Here is a 23,683-nt window from a genome sequence, read left to right on the forward strand (position 1 = left end):
CTAAGCAGTGTGCAAACTAGCACTGGCTCATTTTCCCTAATATTTTTAAGAACGTAAAGATACATTATCTCTATTTGTTAAGCAACTCCTGAATTCCATATGCAAGTGATCTATAAACAAAACAGCACTGCACATATTTATTACTTTCTAGGTAATATAGAAAGTATATTACTCATTTGAACATGTTAATGTTGATATAATGGCACCCTAGTACAGAAATGGCAAATAATATAGCATGTCTATTACCATTCTTTCCCTCATTTGTGGCAAACATTGAAAATTAAACATAGCCTTCCCTCCCCAAGCCAAGACGTCAAACTCTCTCAAACAGCACTTCAGACAGCCAATGGCCGATACCAGTCAATTGAGTAGGCAGGAGAAGAGGTGGGGAATATTTGCCTTTCTTCAGTGGCTTGAAAGAATAAAGGAGAATGAGCTATAAAGAAAAAAGATATAATCGAGGACTATACACATTTAAAGCAAATGACTTAAGGTTTGCTTACTTGTGTTGTGGAAGGTTTCACTCATCCACTTCAAAATGGAGTTGATAGAATTGTGACTCAGATGACATTAAGTTGAAAGCCAGATTTGGCACATGTTCTACTGCTGTTTAATCCCTGATAGAAGTGTTACTATATGACTTGGCATTTTACAAAATGGATTCAGCAATACCATAAGTGCCTCCTCTTCCACTCCTCTCTAAAATTTTTCTTTTATCATATCAAATCACTTAAGAATAGTCATTTCTTCTTTGAACTGTTTTATATATAGATATCGATATCTATATCTATATATTTATATATAGACATATTTATATATAGACATATATATAGACATAGATATATATATATTTATATATCTATATATTTATATAGATATAGATATCGATATCTATATATTTATATATAGATATAGATATCGATATCTATATATATATCTGGTTCATTCCACTCTTTGTAACCTTACATCTGGACTACTAAAGGAGCCTAGGAGCCTAGGAGCCTCTTTAATTGATCCGTTTCTCCAATCCCTTCCCAGGGCAAATTGTCTGTTCAAAGGTACCAAGTCAAGCTTTCAAAAACAATACTTTGATCATTTTACTTCCCCACACAACCATCACTGATTACCGAGTGTTGGCATAATCACCGAATCACAGTTGTTGTCATCATCATTCACAACTGATGAGGATTTAACCTGCCAGCCATTGAGCTAAGTACCTTTAAAATATGTTATCTTATTTACATTTTTTAAATGTTTATTCCTTTTTGAGAGACACAGAGAGGCAGGGCATGAGCAGGAGAGGGGCAAAGAGAGAGGGAGACACAGAATCCGAAGCAGGCTCCAGGCTCTGAGCTGTCAGCACAGAGCCTGACGCGGAGCTCAAACCTACGAATCGTGAGATCATGACCTGAGCCAAAATCACACGCTTACCCGACTAAGTCACCGACTGAGCCACCGAGGCACCTCTCAAATATTTTATCTTACTTAGTATCAACCCAACTATATATGGTAACCCTATTTTTTTCCCTTTTTTTCACTGCTTAATTCAGCTGATGTCTTAATTTGAGGTTACTCATTGCCCCAAGGTAGACCCCAAATGGATGAATGCTTAACGGCCACAAATTCCTCCTATTGCTATATATATGCATACCCCTTCGCTGCAGTTATCTCCGAAAGGTAAAGTCTATTTCTCCACCTCCTTAAATCTGGGCCGCCATGTGACTGGCTTTGCTCCACCATCAAATGCAGTGGAGATGAGGTTGTTGAGACCCAGGGCCTAGGCCTCAAAACTTGCAACTTCTCTGCTATCTTGGAATACTGTCCTGAAGTGCCATGTTAGGGAAGCCATCCTTAGCTACTACACAATGAAAGGCCACAAGAAGGAGAGTTGAGTCTTCTCAGGCAACATCCAGCACTACTTATCCGCCAGATAAGTAGGTGAGGCTAGAATCTTCTAGCTGAACAGACCCTCCAACTGCATATAGCCACATGAAAGTAACCCTACGTTTATGGGTAAGGAAAATGAGGCAATGAGTGATTTAGACAATACTACACACTATTAAGAAGAAGAACTAAGATTTCAATCCAAACAATATGTCTTCCAGAACCCATGCATGAGACTACTAAAAAGTGTTACTTCCCCTAGGAAATAATTTTTTGGCTCTCTAGAATTTGATACCTTCCAGATTTATCTACAATTACATAAAGCATCTTTTCTCAAAGAAATAAGGTCATACATTCTATACATTTCTGAGTCAACTCATAAAACCCAGGAGCACAGAACTGTTGCAGCATGGTGAGAAAATCTTCAACCAACATACTTCCACTATCTAGAGCAGATTCTCCAGCAGGTAGAGCTGAAGTCAGGATGGCACAGAAGAGGAAAAGCCAGTCTCCCAGCTAAGTAAGAATACATTCAGGGCCTCAAGACCTCTCCTCTTCTTCATTTAAGCAGACACTTCCTATACCATGAAATTAACTTATTTTGTTACCTCAATTCAGATTTTTCTTCTTCCTGCCCTTAATGCAGAAGAGTAGACTATATCTCAATGTGCTGAAATTTATCCCTTGCATTATATTTTAATTTGCACATTTGTGCCTTATTGCCCCAACAGGAACTTCAATTTCTGTAAAACCAGGTCTTTATTTTCCTTTAAAATTCTTAAATTATTTGCTCACAAAAATAGCCTGAATGCACATAAAGCGTATAAAGCTAATCATTCCACAATTTAAAAACTAAATGAAAACTTTAAAATGGAAATTTTATTATATACACATTAACGTATATACCTTACTTGTATTATTAAGCCACCCACCTTGGATCTGAAATCTATAAAAATAACAAAAATGAGAACTGACTATCAATACCAAGAAACACTACTTAGACAAATTTGCCTTGAGAAATATATAAAAGAACACAGAATAACAGAGCTTGTAATAGGAATAGTTCTAAGGGGCAAATATCCAAAATATATTAAAAAACCCATGTAACTCAAGACCAAAAAAATATGATTTTTAAAATGAACACAGGCACAATATGGATAGATCTAGAGAGTATAATGCTAAGCAAAATAAGCCAGAAAAAGACAAATACCATATGATTTCACCCATATGTGGAATTTAAGAAACAAAACAAAACAAATAAAAGAAAAAAAGAGACAAACCAAAACAGACTCTTAAACTATAGAGAACAAACAGATGGTTACCAGAGGGGAGCGGGTGGGGGAAGGGTGCAATAGGTGAAAGGGATTAAAAATACACTTATCTTGATGAGCACTAAGTAATATATGGAGCTGCTGAATCACTACATTGTACACCTGAAACTAATATAACAATGTATATTAACTACATTGGAATTAAATTTTTAAAAAATGAACATAGGACCCTGAATAGGCATTTTTCCAAAGAAGACATACGGATGGCCAACAGACACATGAAAAGGCATTTGACATCATTAATTATCAGGGAAATGAAAATCAAAATCGAAATGAGTTATCACCTCATACCAATTAGAATGGTTAATATAAAAAAGACAACACATAACAAGCGTTGGCCAGGATGTGGAGAAAATGGAAACCTCGTGCACCACTGCTGGGAAAGTAAACTGCTGCAGCTACTATGAAAAACAGTATGGAGGTTTCTCAAAAAATTAAAAATAGAAATACCATACAACCCAGTAATTCCACTTCTTGGTATTTAGCCAAAGAAAACAGAAACACTAATTCAAAAAGATATATGCACTCCTATGTTTGCTGCAGCATTATTTACAATACCCAAGATATGGAAGCAACCTAAGTGTCCACTGATAGGTCAATGGATAAAGATGTGGTATGTATATTTATATACACACTCAGCCAGAAAAATATAATGAATTCTTGCCATTTGCAACAACATAGATGGGCCTAAGTGAAATAAGTCAGAGTCACATACCATATGATTCCACATATATGTAGAATCTAAAAAACAAAACAAATGAACAAATGAAACCAAAAATGATGTAAACATACAGAGAACAAACTTGATGGTTGCCATTGGGAAAGGGAGTGGGAAGAATAAGTAAAATGGGTGAAGGGAGAAAAATAAATACATGGTAGATAAATAAAATACAGAAGTAGTTCTTCCTTATTTCATAAGGGTTATATTTATTCTTTTTTAAAAAAAAATTTATATTCATTTTTGAGAGAGCACGAGCAAGCGAGAGAACAAGTGGGGCAGGGCATAGAGAGGGAGACACAGAATCTGAAGCAGGCTCCAGGCTCTGAGCTGTCAGCACAGAGCCCAGTGTGGGGCTCAAATTCATGAACCACGAGATCATGACCTGAGCAGAAGTCAGACGTTTAACTGACTGAGCCACCCAGGTGCCCCTAATATTTATTCTTAATTATAAATTTTACCTCAATTTGCAAATATGTTAGGCCTACAACAGCTGTTACCATAAATATATATGAAATGGTTCTTAGTTTGCATGTTAAAATTTATGAAAAATGAAAAAAATTCTCCTGTTCATAACAGTTTCCCATCCAGCACATGCCATAGTCCTATGTGACTATTTTATATTTAATTTACTACTTGTGTAGGACTTCTCATAATGAAAATAGCATTCTTTAGATTGACAAGATCATTGCTAAATAGTTTACCAGAGATTAGCAGGGTCACCTAGAGACAACACAGGTTAGTTATATTTGCAAAAAGGCAAGGAGAAAAAAAGAAAAAAAAATACTAAGTTAGAAAACTTATATGGGTAAGCAGGACCCTTACATGAGAGCACTAGACACCAAGGGGATGGGAGACACCATAGAGGAAAAGGGATAACAGAAGACAGGTGGGGTCCCACAAATAAAGTTTCATGTATTTAAAAATTTTGCCTAGGTAACATATTGATATTTACAGTACAGTGATCTATAATTTGTACCCAAGGAGCTGTAAGTATTAATGGGGAAGAAATAATCACCACCACTGCCAGTCCCAAATATGGAAAGTGGTTGGGAGCATAACCAAATAAACTTTGGGCTTTTCAACCACCTCCTTTTCCTATTCCCAGGCAAACCATCTATACTTTTATCAGTTTCATATAAAATAACCTCTAATCTAACCAACTGAATAAATTTATCAGTTTACTCTTGCTCACTTATTTTTACTAAAATCTTAAAATAAAATAAAATCACTACTCTAACTTAAAATAGAATTCTTGTTATGATTAGCACCCTATATATACTATTTATGCCCAATTACCCACAACCTGTTTCTATAGAAAACTGTACCCAGAATTGTAACCTTGGATGACAGAAACCTCTGTCCTTTTATCCTAGTGGGACAGAGAACTCCCCTGACAGGACTTCATCAGGGTGGTTCCTGTTAACCAAAGGCTGAGACACTAACAAGGTAGGGCCTAAGGTTGCATGGTGATTGATATTCTTATAAAGAAGAGGCTGAAGAAGCATATTATGGCCAAATCGTGTTTTTCTTTAATTCTTAATTAAAAGTGAAATTGTACTTTAAAGCAAGCTTGTGGCTACATTTACATTTTAAGACTTATATTAGAGTATTATTCTGGAAAACACATTCATATCTATGTCTGTCAATGCGTTTTCCCGAATCTGAAGATATTTCTATACTTTAGATAGATCAAGCAATATTATACCAAGCATAAAAAGGCATAGATTCTCTAAGGATAGTTTCTTAGTAATGAATAAAGATTAGACAGAAAAATATGTGATTCAGCTAGAAGAAGAAGGCCAAAAAAAAAAATAAAATAGCTTTAGAAACTACATGGATTTTAACAATTGTTGCTATGGGCTGAGATTTCACAGGAAGGAGTTTTACTGAAGTTCATAAAAGAAATAGTGTTAAGATTCAGTCTTAACATTTAAAAGAAAATTACAAAATTGTATTCCCATTTATTTTAATTAAAAAGTTGTTTTAATGTTTATTTATTTTTGAGAGTGAGAGAGAGAGAGAAAGAGAGTGAGCATGAGTGGGGGAGAGGCAGAGAGAGAGAGGTCAAACCGAGAGAGAGAGTGAGGGAAGGAGGGAGGCAGACACAATTTGAAGAAGGTTCCAGGCTCTGACGTGTCAGCATAGAGCCAGATGTGGTGCTTGAACCCATGAACCTTGAGATTATGACCTGAGCCGAAGTTGGACACTTAACCAACTGAGCCACTGAGGTGCCCCTCCTCTTATTTTTTTAAATGTTTATTTTTTTATTCTGAGAGAGAAAGCAAGAGAGCATAAGCAGGGAAGGGGCAAAGAGAGAGGGAGAGAGAGAATCCCAAGCAGGCTCCGTGCTGCCAACACAGAGCCCGATGAGATCATGACCTGAGCCAAAACCAAGAATCAGATGCTTAACCAACTGAGCCACCCAGGTGCTCCTTACTTCCATTTATTTAAATAGTGCTAAATATGTGTATTTTTGCATTCTAGGTGCACTTCAGTTTCCCAATATAAAATGGGGTACATTAAATAAGAAATAAATGTAAAGCATTTATAAGTTAAAACAATGCCTTGCACACAATTCCTTAATAAATATTAGCTATGATTATTTGACATTCTCATTAGAGACGGGTATTGAAAAAACGGCAAAATCACAAAAAAAATATACTAATTTATGCTTTTTATTAATTTTGCCCAGCAAAGGAATCATAACCTCTGAAAACAAGGATTCTAAATAATCATTTCAATTCTTACACCTTTATTTCTTTCATCTTTATTGTTCTGGCAGAAAAAGTAGTGTAACCGTTGCCTGTAGAAATGTGGAGGATAAAGAGGGTACATAATGAACTCATAGATCTGGCTAAGGAGGTTTCTAGGCAGAATTTTCGAAGTACCAATTGGTTTCATTTAGTTGCCTATGATAAATTATGGATGTAATAGGGCGAGCTCAAAAAGGAGCTGTTAAGTTTTCAAACAGTTTAGAGGAAATACAGAACCAAGACTTGCTGGTTCAAACAGTAAGATTGTTGCTGGTTTCTGGTCACTCCAGAGAGCAAAAGGTTCACACGCAACAAAGAAATGATACCAATTCAAAGACCAAACCCAGGAAACTTTGCCAGTAAAACTGGCCTCAGTATCAAGATCTCACAGGTGAGACTGCAAGACTCTTTGTTAAGACCTTACAAAGGTTTGAGGCATGCCGATAAATCCTGGCATCTAGATAAGAAGGTTTCTAAGATTTTTTTTTTCTTGCAAGATTTTTAAGTAATCTCTATACCCGACACGGGGCTTGAATTTATAGCTCCAAGATCAAGAGTCTCATGCTCTATGGACTGAGCCAGTCAGGTGCCCCAAAGGTTTCTAAGAATCTTAAAGGTGTTTCTCAATGATCTTCTCAGCTAGCCGAAAGTGCTTCTAAGGATCCTAAGGGTATTGTCCCCCTGCACCACACAAAGTCCAAAATGAGAAGGACCTTTCTTGAAAAGATTTATAGATATGACTTTTGTTCAGCAGAGTTTATTTTCATGCGATACATAAAGAGTCTACAAAGTTTCAAGGACCTGAACTCAGATTAAGAAATAGTTCAAAATTAAAAGGACTTTGGGCCTTCAGCTTTTTTCAGTCAGTGACATGCTGAGAAAACACACATGCAAAAAAGGGTTTAAAAACTGTAATATTTGTTTATTTTTCAGAGACAGAGGCAGTGTGCAAGTGGGGGAGGGGCAGAGAGAGGGAGACACAGAATCTGAAGCAGGCTCCAGGCTCTGAGCTGTCAGCACAGACCTGACACAGGGCTCAAACTCATGAACCATAAGATCATGACCTGAGCCAAAGTTGGATGCTTAACCAACTGAGCCACCCAGGAGCCCCCAAAAGGGGATCTTTTGTATGGAAAAGAAAAAATGACAGAGAATGTAGTCAAGAGCTCAGAGGGCAGACACAGCAGCCACAAAGAACCACTTCCAGAGAAACAGACCCACATCAACAAACCTGTAACATGTGCCTAATTCTGTATTTCAGAACTGCTCTATTCCTCCCATTCCCCATCTGAGCAGACTGTCTATTCTGATTATCACCTGTCTCACTATTGTATGTTGGTAATGTGTAAAGCAAGTAATAATATTAGTTCACAAGTTAATAGTCTTTTAATCCAGAGGAGCCATACTTGAGCTATACCCAAAGAACCACACATGATGGACCTACACCTAAAAAGTCTCATTTCAGGGATGCCTGGTGGGCTCAGTCGATAGAGCATGTGATTCTTGATCTCCAGGTCATGAGTTTGAGCCCCACATTAGGAGTTTACCTAGGAAAATAAAATAGAAAAACTAAAAAAAAAGTCTCCATTCAGGTACCTGACCATCATTTAATATGATAAAATTCAGGACTTTTAAGCCCAAGCTTAATGAGGTAACAAGATGAGACACAGGGATCTTCAGGAAAAAGATTATGTGATTTTTACATATGAGAGGTCAATAAATAGGAACCAGAAATGAACTATAGTAGTTAGCCTCCACTGATGGCTTCCAATGAACCATGTCTCCCTCCTGGTATTCTAGCCCTTGAATAGTCCCTCCCATATTAAATCTCACACTGATTTGCTTTACCTAAGAAATTGAACAAAAAAGCTTTATCCTAGTTCTAGGCCTAAGTCTTAAGAAGAACTGGCAGCTTTCATATTTGCATTTTGGAGAGGCTGAGCCACCATGTAAAACTACTCTGCTCAAGAAACCATGTGAAAGTCCACATGGAAAGGCCTGAGACTACATAAAAAAGAAAAAGAAGCCCAGATCACCAGTCCATTCAAGCCTCCAAATGATTCCGATTCATCACCATCTTATTACAACTGTATGAGACCTTAGACAAGACTGAAAGAACCATTCAGGCAATTCACAGAATTATGAAAAATAATTGTTTTAAATCACTAAATTTTAGAATAGTTTATTATGTAACAGTAGATCATAAAAATAAAAAAGGATGGGGTAACTCTGAAGGTGTAGCAGGGGACCCATGCCCACTTCTATGATGAAGAACATACCTAACATAACATTTTACATATGTATATACCTGGTAACCACATCACCACTTCGATCAACATATGAAGCAGTTCCAACCACCCAGAAACCTTGGTTACATCCTTTGCTGATCAACTCCCATCCTCCATATAAAAGTCACCACAATTCTAATTTATATTACCACCAGTTAAGTTTTGTCTGTATTTATCAGAGACTGTGTACTCTTCCCTTTCACTCAACATAATGTCTGGGAGATACATATTTTTGTATCAGTAGTCCATCTTTTTTATTGCTATATGTATATACACCACAATTCTGCTGATGGGACATTGAGACTGCTTTCTGTTTGGGGCTTTAATGAGTAAAGCTGTTATGATCATTCTTAACACAAGTATTTTTGTGTACATAAGTATTCATTTCTCTGAGGAAAGTTCCTAAAAGTGGATTTGCTATTAGAAGGGTAGGCATATGTAGTGGTATCTTGTTGTAATTTTAATTGCATTCCCTTGATGAGTAATGATTTTAAAAACATTTTCATATGTGTATTGGCCATTTGGATATCCTCTTTTATGAAAGATCTGTTCATAACTTATGCCTTTCTTTTTTACTTAAAAGAAGTTCTTGTGGTAAAATACACATAAAATTTATGATTTTGACCATTTTAAAGTGTACAACTCTGGGACACCTGGGTGGCTCAAATGGTTGAGCACTGGACTCTTGGTTTCAGCTCAGGTCATGATCTCGCAGTTTGTGGGTTTGAGCCCCACAAGTGCAGAGCCTGCTTGGGAGTCTCTCTCTTTCTGCCCCTCTACTGCTCATATGCTCTTGCTCTTTCTCAAAATAAACAAACATTTTCAAAAAGTGTACAAATGTTTATGCCTATTTTTAATTGGACTGTTGGTCTTTTTCTTGTTTTATTAGTTTAAAATGCATACATATATATGTGTGTGTATATATATATATATATATATATATATTCAAGATAAAAATCTTTTTCTTCAGTGTATACTTTGACTTTCTTAATGCTACCTTTTATATAAATAAGTTAATAATTTTAACAGAGTCTAAATTAATTTTTTCTTTTATTGTTGTTTGTGTCCTAAGAAAGACAGGAAGGTATTTTCCTATGTTTTTTTCTAGCTTTAATGTTTTCCTCTCACCTTCAGGTCTATGAGTCACCATTTTTTTTTCTTTTTCTTTTTTTTTAGGGTAGTACATATTTGTAGCTGAGTAGGTAGCTCTCTTGCCTATTTCCTGCCTATAAAATTTTCGGGATCCAATAACTTTCTTTCATCCAGTCTGTGCCCTTTTTAGTCTAAGCTGATACTGTTTTTGTTAATATAAAATTCTCAAAAACCTTGTTTTGTCAAGATGATCCATGTCATTAGACAAGAGGGTGCCCTCCAGGTCTTTTATGGATAGCCTTATCTTTATTCTTTGACTTCTGCTAAGATGGTTGATTGGACCTGTGAGTAGGTCCTATGCCTAATCTCTTCAGGAAAAGTCTGTCCAGCCACACCCCCTGAATTCTCTCCAAGACAGAGTACATGGTTTTTGTTTGGTTTTGGCAACAGAATGAAAACTTTCCAAATTATCAATTTCTGCTTCCTTTTCGGTTAACAATTGCTTCCTCAACTTATCCATTTCTTCTAATATTTTACTATAAATAGCAAGAAGAAACTACACTGTAAATTCCATACTTTGATGATTCCATACTTTGACTCAGCCACCCTGGTGTCCCCGAATTTTCCTTTTTATAAAGACATCAGTCATATGGGATTAGGGCTCATCCCAATAACCTCATCTTAACTAATTATATCTACAACAACCCTTTTTCCAAATAGGCTCAAATTCTGAAATACTAGGGGTTAGCACTTCAACATATAAATTCTGATGGACACAAATCAATCCATAACATTCATAGATACCAAGAGTTAGGGCATGGACAGGTTTTTTTGTGGGGAGACACAATTATGCCCACTAGTTGTTTTTTTTTTTTCTTTCAACACTTTGAATATTTCATTCTACTCTCTGCTTACATGGTTTCTGATGAGAAGTCAGCTGCAATTCTTATACTTGTTCTTCTATAGGTAAGAGTCTTTGTTTTTATTTTTGTTTTTCCTCTGCCTTTCTTCAAGATTTTCTGTCTTTGGTCTTCTGCAGTTTGAATATGTTATACCTAAGTGTTTTATTTTTTGTTACTTCTGTTGTTTTTTAGGTATTTATCCTGCTTGATGTTCTCCTGCTTGAGTTTTCTGGATATATGGTTTGGTGCTCGTCATTAACTTTATAAAATTCTCATTTGTTATTACTCCAAATATTTTTTTGCTCCATTCTTTTTCTCTTCCTTGTTCCAACTACATATCTGATAGACCTTCTGAAATTACCCCAAAGTTCTTGAATGGGCTATTCTGTTTTTGCATTCATTTTTCTCTTTGCATTTCAGTTTGCAAAGCTTCAGTTTGACTTACCCAAGCTTGCTGATTCTTTCCTCAGCCATGTCCAGTCTATAGATGAGGCCATGAAATGAATGCTTCATTTAGGTTACAGTGTTTTTGATTTCTAGCATTTACTTTTGATTCTTAAAAGTTTACATCTCTCTGCTTACATTACCCATATATTCTTACCTGTTTTCTACTTAAATCTATTAAAGACTTTAACGTATTAATCACACTTATTTAAGAGAATTTCAATATCTTTGTCATATTTGAGCCTGGTTCTTTTTTTTTTTAATATTAAAAAAATTTTTTTGATGTTTATTTTTGAGAGAGAGAGAGAGAGAGAGAGAGAGAGAGAGAGAAGCATGAGTGGGGAAGAGAGAGAGGAACACACAGAATGTGAAGCAGGCTCCAGGCTCCAAGCTGTCAGCACACAGCCTGATGCAGGGCTTGAACTCACAAACTGTGAGATCATGACCTGAGCCCAAGTCGGATGCTTAACTGACTGAGCCATCCTGGCACCCCTGTGAGCCTGGTTCTGATGGTTTCCTTGTCTTGTCAGAGTGTGTTTTTCCTAGCATGCCTTGTAATTTTTGTTGAAAGCTGGATATGATGTATCAGGTAATAGGACTGGAGGTAAACAGAATGTGTGGTTTTTTGGTTTCTTTTTTTTTTCAGTAATCTATACCCAACATAGGGCTTGAACTCACAACCTGGAGATCAACAGCTGCATGCTCCTCCATCTGAGCCAGCCAGGTGCTCTGATGTAAAGAGAATTTTACTGTGAAGCATTACGTTAATCTGGCTAAGAGTGGGTGGTGTTTAATGGCTAATATAGTTGTAGGTGCCAGAGGCCTCAAAATTCCTCTAGTGTCTTTGTCTCCCTGTTTATTTTTGACTTCTTAAGCACTCCTCCTCAGAGAAAGTCTATGCTTTGCAGCTGTACCCTACTGTTATAGTACCAGAAACTTGTTGGTATGGTGGTAAAGTGTGAGGAAAAAAAGCATACAAGGGGTGCCTGGCTGGCTCAGTCAGTAGAGCCTGTGACTCTTGATCAGGGTCATGAGTTCATGCCCCATGTTGGGCATGGAGCCTACTTTAAAAAAAAAGGGGGGTGGTGCTTGGGTCACTCAGTCGGTTAAGCACCCAACTTTGGCTCAGGTCATGATCTCATGGTTTGTGGGTTCCAACCCCGCGTTGGACTCTGTGATGACAGCTCGGAGCCTGGTGCCTGCTTTGGATTCTGTGTCTCCCTCTCTCTGCCCCTCCCCTGCTCATGCTCTGTCCCTCTCAGTCTCAAATATAAATAAAACATTAAAAAAAATTTTTTTAAAGAAAAAAGAACAAAAGGAAGCCCACCTACTACAGTAGCATAATGTACTATATTCTTACAATTAAATCGTCTTTTAGTGGGTCTACTTAAACAAGTGTTTCTTATTTTCTACACTCATTGCCTCTATAGGGGGGCAGCAGTGGGAAAATGCTTTTCTCCCAGGCAAAGTAAGACTTTACTGAAGTCTTTCCACTGGAAGAAAAAGCTGTGTTACAATGCTCTGAACTCATTTCATAAAAGTTATCTCTTCCCTTTCCATACTTAAACCACTAAGGATTCTTCTTAGCTCTTCATTATGAGAACCTTGTGGGGTCGTAGAAGTAAAGCCCATGGTAATCCACACTCAGCCTCAAATAATTCATCAAAGTTACCATGTAAGTGTTCCTAACAGTTTAGTTAATGGTTACTGTGGCTTCTGCTCTAGGAGAGCACATCTTGGCTGTAGCTCTCTGAAGCTGCTTTTCTCTCCATATTTCAGGGTGGCAATTTGTCCCATAGCCTTAATTCTTTGATGGGACCATGGAAAAGCAGTGATTTTCAGTTTGTTCACCTTTCTCTTACTGTAAGGGTAGCAGTATGACTTCCAGGGTCCTTATGTGCTGGAGCTGAAACCAGAAGTCTTCCTAATGTCTTTACTAGTATGATTTTTTTTCTCTGCAATTTATACATGTAGTTGTTGCAATGAAAGTGAGGATCAGCCAATTACTATATGCTACGTAGTAGCAGAGGACTCCTACTTCTCCATTGTCTTTATATAAGCTTTTTACAGCCAGTACTCTGCTAGAGAGTTAAGTGCTATAAAAAATAATTTAAATAATTATTTTCTCAACTCTGCCAAGGATGCTACATGGCTAGTACCATTCTACATGCGCAGGAGTTAATTTATTACATAAAATGGATGCCTTAGCCACTTTATCCCTTAATATTTCAATGTGCATTTCTTAAAATAAGGATATTTTCTTACGTAATGGCAAAACAGTTACCACATTTAATATTGATACAGTGATACAATATTTTTATATAATCTACCATAGTACAACAGTACAGTTTTCTTAATACCCAAGAATCCCCCTTCTCTCCCCCCTCCCAAGATAATTCTAAACTGGATCAAATATTTAACTGTCATATATCTCTTTAAACTCTCTTTTAATCTAAAATATTCCCTTAGTCTTTCTTGCCTTTCACAACATTGACTTTTTAAAAAGAATACAGGCTGGCTGGGGCACCTGGGTGGCTCAATCAGCTAAGCGTCTGGCTCTTGACCTCGGCTCAGGTTGCGATCTCATGGTTCATGAGTTCAAGCTCTGCATCGGGAGCCACACTGACAGTGTGGAGCCTGCTTGGGATTCTCTCTCTCCCTCTCTCTCTTCCCCTCCCTGCTTGTGCTCTCTTTCTCTCTCAAAATAAAAAAATAAACTTAAAAAAAATTGTTAAAAAAAAAAGAATACAGGCCAGTTTTCACAATTTCTTAACAACATGTTGCTGATTTTGGCTTTGTCTAATATTTCCTTATAATTATATTCAGGCGATGCATCCCTGGCCAAAATACTCCATAGCGATACTGTATCCTTTTCGTAGGCTATGTTAGTTTTGACCACCTATTGATGACTCTTGCCCAGTCTTTACTATGATTAGTGCAATAATTCTCTACCTGGGCTCACTCCACATTTATTAATCAGCAACCTACTATACAGAAAAGTCCTTCCTTTCTCCTTTTTATCAATCGATCTAACAGTAGTATGGACTCATGGTTTCCTATTTCTTCAATGGTTCACTACTGTCCTTAGTTATTTTGATGCTCAAATAGCCCTAAATTTGGCCAGCAGCACAGCCTCTTCAAACTAGCTTCTGGGTTCTTTTGACATGCCCATCATTTTTTTTTTTTTTTTTGTAATATTTCCTTGCCTTCTGGTAACTTTGAGATGTTCCAGGCTCATCTTACACCTTCTGTTCCCCGTGTCTGGAGATTGACCATTTCTCCAAAGATCCCTGTTTCCTCTCAGTAGGGAATAGTATTAGAGAACAAGAATGAGGGCCATCTGTACTCACTGCTGTCAGGGTAAGTACAAGTCTAGACCAGTCATATCCAATTTGGTAGCCAGTATCCATATGTGGCTATTTAAATCAAAATAGATAAAATTAAAAGTTCAGTCCCTCAGTTGCACTAGCCACATTTCATGTGCTAAATGTATTCAGTTTCTACCATATTGGACAGAACAAGTATTCACAGAACATTTCCATCATTACTAGAAAATTCTATTGGACATTACATACTAAGACCCCTTCACAAAGCAAATTGAGGACACAAACACATACACACACTCATTCTCATTCTTCACTACCTTTTAAATAACCTCTTACATCCATTACATTAATTCTTTCACACATTAAACAATTATTTAGGGGCACCTGGGTGGCTCTGCAGGTTAAACGTCTGACTCTTAATTTTGGCTCAGGTCATGATCTCATGGTCGTGAGATCAAGCCCTGTGTTGGGTTCTGTGCTACAGCACAGAGACTGTCTGGGATTCTCTCGCTCCTACTCCCTCTGCCCCTCCCCTGCTCTTGCTCGTGTGCCCTTTTTCTCTCGTGCACGCACTTGCTCTCTCTCAAAAAAATTAAGCAATTATATATTGAGCATATGTTATAGGGACAGTTACTATTCAAAGCTCTGTAGGGTCAGAAATATATACTCTCTATTCTCTAAGAACTTGTAATGAGAAGACAGAAAAATAAATGATTATTAAAAATGGACTATTTTCATAACATAACGTATTTGTTGTATTAATATCCCACTACAGGGATGTCAAGGAAGCCTTCCGGAGAGAAAGGATATTTATTAAGTTTAGAAAGGCAAATAACTATTTTCCTGGCAATTTGGAGGATAAATTAGGGGTGGGGGCATTTTCTATTTTCCATCATTTTCTCATCTCTGTTTCTATTAAAATTCTTTCTCTACCTCTCCTATGACTTTTCAAAATTCTGTTTATCTTTCAAAACCCATATTTTATGATGCATTTCTGAATACTTCTAACCAGATAAGCCCCTTCCCTCAATCCCCAAATATAGTGTCTTTACTGATTTCAAAAGCACAAAAGATTTGGTCTATTTTTGGCATTATTGATACACTGGGTAAGAACATGGGTTTTGGAATCAGACTTATTGCTTACTAGGTGTGTGACCTTGGGTAAATTACTTAATCTCTCTGCACTTCAACTTTTTTATCTAAAGAGGGGATTAACAATACTGCATGGTTATATTTTGAGATAATAATAAATAATAATGTATTGAAAATACTTGGCATTGTGAATGGAATATGATAAAGTATATGGTCTACCAGTAACAATAATGTGACACTTGTTTCTTCATTTGTTTGCTGTACAAAGGCCCATGTTTACAATGTCAGGTATATGAAGTATTCCAGCAACATCTAGCAAATCTCCAAAATTACTCAAGCAAATTCCTTCCAGTCAGAATATTTTGGCATAGTCATATGCTCAATATTTTAGACAATTCTACTTATAATTCTGAAATTACAAAATCAATTTCAAAAATACTACTTATTGTTTACAGCATCTTTAAAATTAAAAATAAAATATGATTTTGTATATAAAAACTTTAAATAAAAATATTTTCCTATTTTGTTGATTACATAGAATTTCTTAAAATTCTGAAACAAACCTATGTTTTAAAAAAATATTTTCAAGTTGGGAAATAGTAATAAAATCTAAACTACTTAAATGGTAAAAATCAACATATTAATAAAAACTAATTTGTCAGAATGCACATTTCTATTTAAAATTGGAGCCTATAAAACCAAATTTAAAATTGGTTTCTAATGAAACAAGCATCTTGATTTTTATACAAATATATTTAAAATAGTTAAATATATTTAATAGTTAATATAGTAATAATCAGAAACAATATTAAATGATAGTATCATTTCTTTCCTTTGACATAGTATTTAAAAATGTAATAGAAAAAAAGCAGGTCATATAACAAAAACTAGAGGTAACTCATCTTCCCTTTACCACAGTTTGTTCAGATATGCACTGAAAGATGCATACTTAACATTTTGTGAACAAGTGAAAAATATGATTTTTAAAATGAATGGCTTTAATGAAGTACATTTTAATTATAAAAAGAATAAGCACAGATACATAAATTTGCATTGCTTATATTCCAGAAAAAGAAAAAGGCATGCTCACAAGAATTAACAAATACCAAACCTAAAAAGGAGAGCAATGCCATTTCCTACAAAATAACTGACAGCTATACAGATTTTCTTTACTTTTTTCTTTACTAAGCAAAGGACAAATACGTAGTACACTTGTGTTTTCTTTATTACCCTTACCAGTAAAATTTTTAAATAACCATGATATGTAATATTCCTTCAAATTGGTTTAAACCTAACAGTGCATTTAAAAAAATGGAGATGTGAGAAGTTTCAGAATACACTGCTATGTTAAAAAATTACTAATTTTTTTAGTAATTCCACTTAGATATTATCCACTTAGATATTCCACTTAGATATTATCAATACCTATGTGATTTATAAGCTATATATTTAAAGCTTTCTAGATGTAATTATTCTAAATAACCAGGTACAATCCATACCCTCTTGTATGTGAAATATACTGATGATAAAATCTTTGTTCATGTTTCCCCATAGGCAGCCTTACCTGTGGAGTCCAATAAAAAGTAGGGCTCAATCGGTAGAGTTTTCGTTTGTGGAAACTCTGAAGTGGCCTTGTTCGAGCTGCTGTACTCATGATAGTCAAGGATGGAGATTTCAATCTTGTCCTGTCTTTTCTCCTTTTCTTACTGTGCTTCTGGTTAAGTAACCAGCTACTGGAGGAAGAGAGCTCATCTAAATTCTCTGAAGCACTGAAATGCCATGAAGTAATTGGGGAGTGGAGGGAGTAAAACAAAACAAACAAACAAACAAACAAAAAAGACAAAGAAAACTAAATGTAAATTGCCTTGATCTATTAGGACAAAAGAGTATTAATTTTAGCCAATTTTGTGGTAACAATTGGCAAAAGAATTGATATTAATGGGGAATTACATATTCAAGTTGTGAAAATAATTTCTACTTCTATTTCCTCCTGCAAAACAAAAATCCCATAGGTTAGAAATGCTGACATGAGTTCGCTGGTGCAACGTAAATGTTCACTGTAAATTAATAATTCGCGCATGTTGCATAGTGTTGTAACTATTTACATCATATGTTTTTTGCATGTGGGTGAAATTACATAAGATTATTAGTCTGAAAAGGGCTAAAATCCCATACTGAAAATCATTAGTTGCTCTGAAATAAACACTACATACCATCTCCATGAATTCTGAAACAAACATGCATCCTACTATGTTTTAGGAACTTTTTAAAACTTCTGATGATATAGAAGCTACAACTATAAACTGAAATAGATCACACAAGCTACACATAAAAATAAGCAATATTAATGTCATCATTATGCTTCGTATTAATTTTTAAACATATTTAAATATTTTAAAAATCAGAATAGCAAGAGGAAGTTAATGCTCAATGCCACACAAATTTAATTTCATTTATACAGTATATTATATATAAAATAATTTTTTCAGGCACTACAATATACCAATTTCAACCTTGTTTATATAGACAGAAGCTAGTCAATTTAGTTTTTTATTTTTTTTAAGATTTTATTTTATTTTATTTTATTTTTTTACATTTATTTTTGAGAAACAGAGTGAGACAAAGCGTGAACAAGGGAGGGGCAGAGAGAGTAGGAGACATAGAATCTGAAGCAGGCTTCAGGTTCTGAGCAAGCGGTCAGCACAGAGCCTGATGCGGGGCTCGAACCCACGAACTGTGAGATCGTGACCTGAGCCGAAGTCGGACGCTCAACCGACTGAGCCACCCAGGTGCCCCAAGATTTTATTTTTAAGTAATCTCTATACCCATCGTGGGGCTCGAACTCATGATCCTAAGATCAAGAGTCGCATGTGCTACAGAGTGAGCTAGCCAGGCACTCCAGTATTCTAATATCAACAAGTGAATGTGTTGTGTGTTGGACTGCTAATCATCATGTAAGTTCTAAATATGCTATTTGGTTTAAGTAGAATTGGTGTTTAACAGTAAATATAAAATATTGTTTTTCTATAGTAGCACCATTAGTTTTCAATCATCTTTATGGCTGCTATAAAATATTAATAGCTTGTACATAAAAAGCAAGTAATTCAAAACTGCTTTACACGGTATTAACTCAGATATAAAGGAACCTGAATGGCTTTTGTTGGTGACACCAAAAAGAATTAAATATGAAATTTGGGGACTATCATACATTCAACAAATACTTGAATATGTACTACTGGCCAAACCAGTTTAGGGAAAAGAGCTGATAATAATTATCTATTTCACTTTTAAAATCTTAACTTTAGTCTTCAGAGAGCCCTAGTCAAAAATGTCTTAAGTCCCAGTTTGTAAGCATTCTAAAGATCTTCTGAGAAAGATTTAAGATATAACACTACTCTCAAATTAACAGGTCCAATCTCATATCCTGAAGTTATTTTCTGTAACAAGTGTATCAGCGGTCAGTCATAGTCTTCTCTTGAGAAACAGCCATGGAGTCAGGCTATCATGTCAAGGGTGAGCAGAAGGTATAGATGATAGGAATATCAAATTGGGCACAGGGCTGGCACAGTAGTGTCAGGTCAGGAAGAAGACAGGTTTCAGAAGCTGGTTGACTTAAGAAGTCATCAAGTCAGGATGCTAGGATCCAGGAAGGCAGAACACAAAAAGAGGTTCTTCTGGCAAGTTAGAAATACCTTTAGGCAGATAGGTATATTGGTTCCTTAAAAGAGACAGGTTCTGTAATATCTACAGAATATTAAGAGCTTTTATTCCAGGACCCTGACGCACTGTTAACCTGGCCCTCTATTTACAATTCTTTAGTTGTTAATGAGTCCTTAGTTCCCCTACCCACAGGAGACTTAGCCCTAAAGAAGGGAACCACAATCTCTTTATAGACTGACAGCAAACAGCTTTTGAACTGGCTAGAGGTTTACAGGTTGGGTTAAAGATAAACAGAAAACATGCCACTTGTTCACTAAATGTTGTTGTATTTTCAAATTTCTCAAGTGACTGACACAATACCATCAAGGGGAAAAAAGTTTTGTTTTTTTAAATTAAGTATGTTCCTAGCTGTAGACAATTCTTCCTTAATGACTTTCAACACTCTCTGTTAAGCATCCTTGCAAAGTGTCATCAAAATGTATTCTTCTCGGGGTGCCTGGGTGGCTCAGTCTGTTGAGCATCCAACTCCTGATTTCGGCTCAAGTCATGATCCTAGGGTCCTGGTATTGAGTCCTGCTTAGGATTTTCTCCCTCACTCTCTCTCTCTCCCTCCCTCCTTCCCTCCCTCTCCTTCTCCCTCTCCCCCTCTCCCCACTTGCATGCTCTCTAAAATTAAAAAAAAATTATCCTTCCCAAATAAATGGGGAAATGTACTGAAATTCAGAGATGTGAAATCTGTTTATTTCATAACTAATGTGTAAAACACATTATTCTCACCAAAGCTCATTTGGTACATAAACCAATTTTATAAATAATTAATGAGGTTATTGTAAAGGGTTATTATAAATTACTGATAAATTCAGTTATTTTCCACAGTGTTTTACTTTAAAGAGAGAGTCAATCAATTAAACTCAATGAAAACCAGAACAAGAGAAAAATGAGGGAATTTGGAAGACAACAACCCTGCTCAAGTAACTCTATAACATAAAGCTTTTTTATCAGGAGATAATATCTAGTAATTAAGCATTACATAAGAATTTAAAACAAAGATATCATTAATAAACCAATATAAGACATCATCATCACGTGACATTCTTAGGAAAAAAAAAAAAGAGAGAGAGCTATTATAATATCGGGAGGAGGAGGAGGACATGGAGGCAAAATCCCAGGACAGGGGAAAAAAACATTTCAGTAAGAGAAGGCTTAATGTTCACACTGAGTTGTAGGTACACCCTGGGAACTCCAGAAACAAAGGATGCAATGGGTCACCATAAAGTACTGTCATGTTATAATTATCAAGACAATATCAATAAGTATTACTATACAATTATCACTGAACTTTTGAAATCACAAACTTATAAGTGGGATAGTAGCAGGTGAGGCAATAAATTATACTTCTGTAGATTTCCAACTGGAAGCTATGACTCAGAGAATAATAAAAATCTCTTTGGGGCACCTGGATGGCTCAGTCAGTTAAGTCTCTGACTTAAGCTCAGGCCATGATCTCACAGTTCCTGAGTTTGGGCCCGACATCAGGCTCTCTTTTGTCAGCACAGACTCCTCTTCAGATCCCCTCTCTCTCTCTCTATCTCTCTCTCTCTCTCTCCCTCTCTCTCTCTCTCTCCCTCTCTCTCTCTCCTTCCCCCACTCACATGCACACTTGCTCTCTCCCTCTCTCAAAAATAAGAAAAAATCCCTCAAAGGATAGATCCTTTCTGTTTTCTAGGCAGATAGCATAATTTGGCTTTAAAATGAATTAAATAATTGAGAAGGGAGAACAGTGAGGGTGGGTTTACACCTTTCTCCATTTCCACCGTCACTCACTTCCCTAATCCAAGCTTGTGTCCAGAAATACTCCAATAGCTTCTAACTGGTCTCCCTCATCCACACTTTTCCCCCTTCAGTCCCTTGTATACCAATCTTGTGGGAAAACAAATCTTATCCTGCTATGCTCTTTCCAAAGACTAGGTCATCCCCTTTTGAGCTCTGATAGCACTGTTCACCTGTCCACCACAGCATTTTTCATGGTGATCATTTTGCATTCATTTGTATGATTATCCGATTAATGACTGTCTTGCTTTCTAGACTGTAAGTAGTACAGGGAGTGTGTCTGCTTTGTTACCCTTGTATCAGAAGTTCCTGATATTGTACCTTGCATACTGCAGATGCTCAATAAACACTCACTGAATGGAGAAATACACATTTATCATTCCAGCTCTGTGCTTATATATGGTGCATGGACAACACACACTACACCTAAATAATCAGCTTAGTGAATGAGTAGACATTGAACACTTTAACCTAAGAGCCAAAGTAAGTTCTAAACAGAAGGTTATGAGAGAGCTTTTATTAGAAAGATATATATTCAGATGGCCTTGAGTTCTATTCTAAATCTCTCTTTGGTTTACAAAAGGTAGTTGTTGGTAGTAAAATATGACACATCTTATTTTATCTTATAGTCAAGTATGTCCAACATAAATTTATAAGAAAAAGCTGATGAGAACTATAAGATGTTCTGATTTGTAAAGAGAAAAAGGCATCAATCAAGTCTAAAAAATTTCTTCTCATCTAGAAAGTGCAAATGACTGAGAGCTTTATCTAATAATTAGAAAGTTGTGAATTCACATTAACACTAATTTCTCTAATAGTTATTTAATGACTTTCTGAAATCACTGGTTTTCTATTAAAATCCTAGAAAATCTTGGCAGTTAATATATTTATGGATAATATACTGCATTCAATTTGCTTGTACAGAGTATAAATGGAAAACTTAAAGTCAATTTTAACAGTATATCCCTATACTTCCATTACTACAGGAACCAAAGGCCCAAAAGTCACTACCAAAATCATTTCCTGCTAATATTATGTACTTATCTCACAATAAATAAAACAATCTAAAGATATAGGGACACCTATTAGATTTTGGGTGTTATCTTGGTGGTAGTATTAACCGTAGCAACATCCTGCTGATAGTTGAATTTACTGTCTTGTTTTCCCTTGATAGTATTTGGAGAAATGAATGCATCATATACTCAACTCAATGACATTCAGGATGGCTTTAACCAATTTAAAATAAATTACATAAAATAGGGCTTACATAAACTTACTAAAATGGTTCACTAGGGGCATTACTTGTCTTCCAAGCAGCAAAAGTAAAACACCTCTCTCAAGTGACCAATGAATCAAGATCAAGATAACAGGCATTAATCTGGTACAGAGAAAACTGTCCTTTTGCCAGGTCATTTCCCCTACTCTAGGTATTAATTAGAAGAACTGTACCCCTTACTCAAAAATACAAGTCTCTTCTGGGGCGCCTGGGTGGCGCAGTCGGTTAAGCGTCCGACTTCAGCCAGGTCACAATCTCGCGGTCCGTGAGTTCGAGCCCCGCATCAGGCTCTGGGCTGATGGCTCAGAGCCTGGAGCCTGTTTCCGATTCTGTGTCTCCCTCTCTCTGCCCCTCCCCCGTTCATGCTCTGTCTCTCTCTGTCCCCAAAATAAATAAACATTGAAAAAAATTCAAAAAAAAAAAATACAAGTCTCTTCAACTCTAGCAATAAGAAAATGTTTTGAAGTACAATGTAAAATAGCATTCTAATTAGATATATACCTATTCTCAAGAAATAAAGTATATCTTAATGCAGACATTAAAATGGAAAGGAAATATTTTAAGTAGAAAAAGCTTCAGATATAATGTTAAAATAACATCTAAAAGTGCTTCTAATAGAGCTCAACTATGAAAATAATGTATAAAATGACAGAAAAGAAATACACTCTGAGCAATATGATTTCCACTTTTTCAATATTTTGTGAATTTTCCAATTTTCCTAAAATGAGCTTGTACTGTTTTTCTAAACAAAAATATCATCTGGAAATCATTTTTTTTGTATTACGGACTTTTTTTAAAGATTAAAAAAAATCTTTTTTTAATGTGGATTTATTTTTGAGACAGAGAGAGAGAGAGACAGCGCGAGCAGGGGAGAGGCAGATAGAGGAGACAGAATCTGAAGCAGGCTCAAGGCTCTTAGCTGTCAGCACAGAGCCCAACACAAGACTCAAACCCACGAGCTGTGACATCATGACCTGAGCCAAACTCGGACGCTTAAGTGACTGAGCCACCCAGGCACCCACACTTTAAGATTTTGTTTTTAAGTAATCTCTATACCCAATGTGGAGCTTGAACTTATAACCAC

General features: G+C 36.1%; 1 protein-coding gene across 12 annotated transcripts in view; it reads right to left on the reverse strand.

The window, feature by feature from the left end:
- The window catches only part of KANSL1L (KAT8 regulatory NSL complex subunit 1 like), a 131,710-nt gene that overhangs the window by 43,245 nt on the left and 64,782 nt on the right, over window positions 1-23,683 (reverse strand). For 9 of the 12 annotated variants that reach the window (XM_027051869.2, XM_027051861.2, XM_027051854.2 and 6 more), the window contains exon 6: window positions 17,398-17,602. In XM_027051869.2, coding sequence (XP_026907670.1) covers window positions 17,398-17,602 — 205 coding nt within the window. Of the gene's footprint in view, window positions 1-14,765; window positions 14,832-17,397; window positions 17,603-23,683 lie in introns of all 12 variants that reach the window. The other 3 variants (XM_053215750.1, XM_027051849.2, XM_027051844.2) reach the window with 3 other exon arrangements.

This window comes from Acinonyx jubatus, chromosome C1, assembly GCF_027475565.1.
Source record: "Acinonyx jubatus isolate Ajub_Pintada_27869175 chromosome C1, VMU_Ajub_asm_v1.0, whole genome shotgun sequence".
NCBI lineage: Eukaryota > Metazoa > Chordata > Mammalia > Carnivora > Felidae > Acinonyx > Acinonyx jubatus.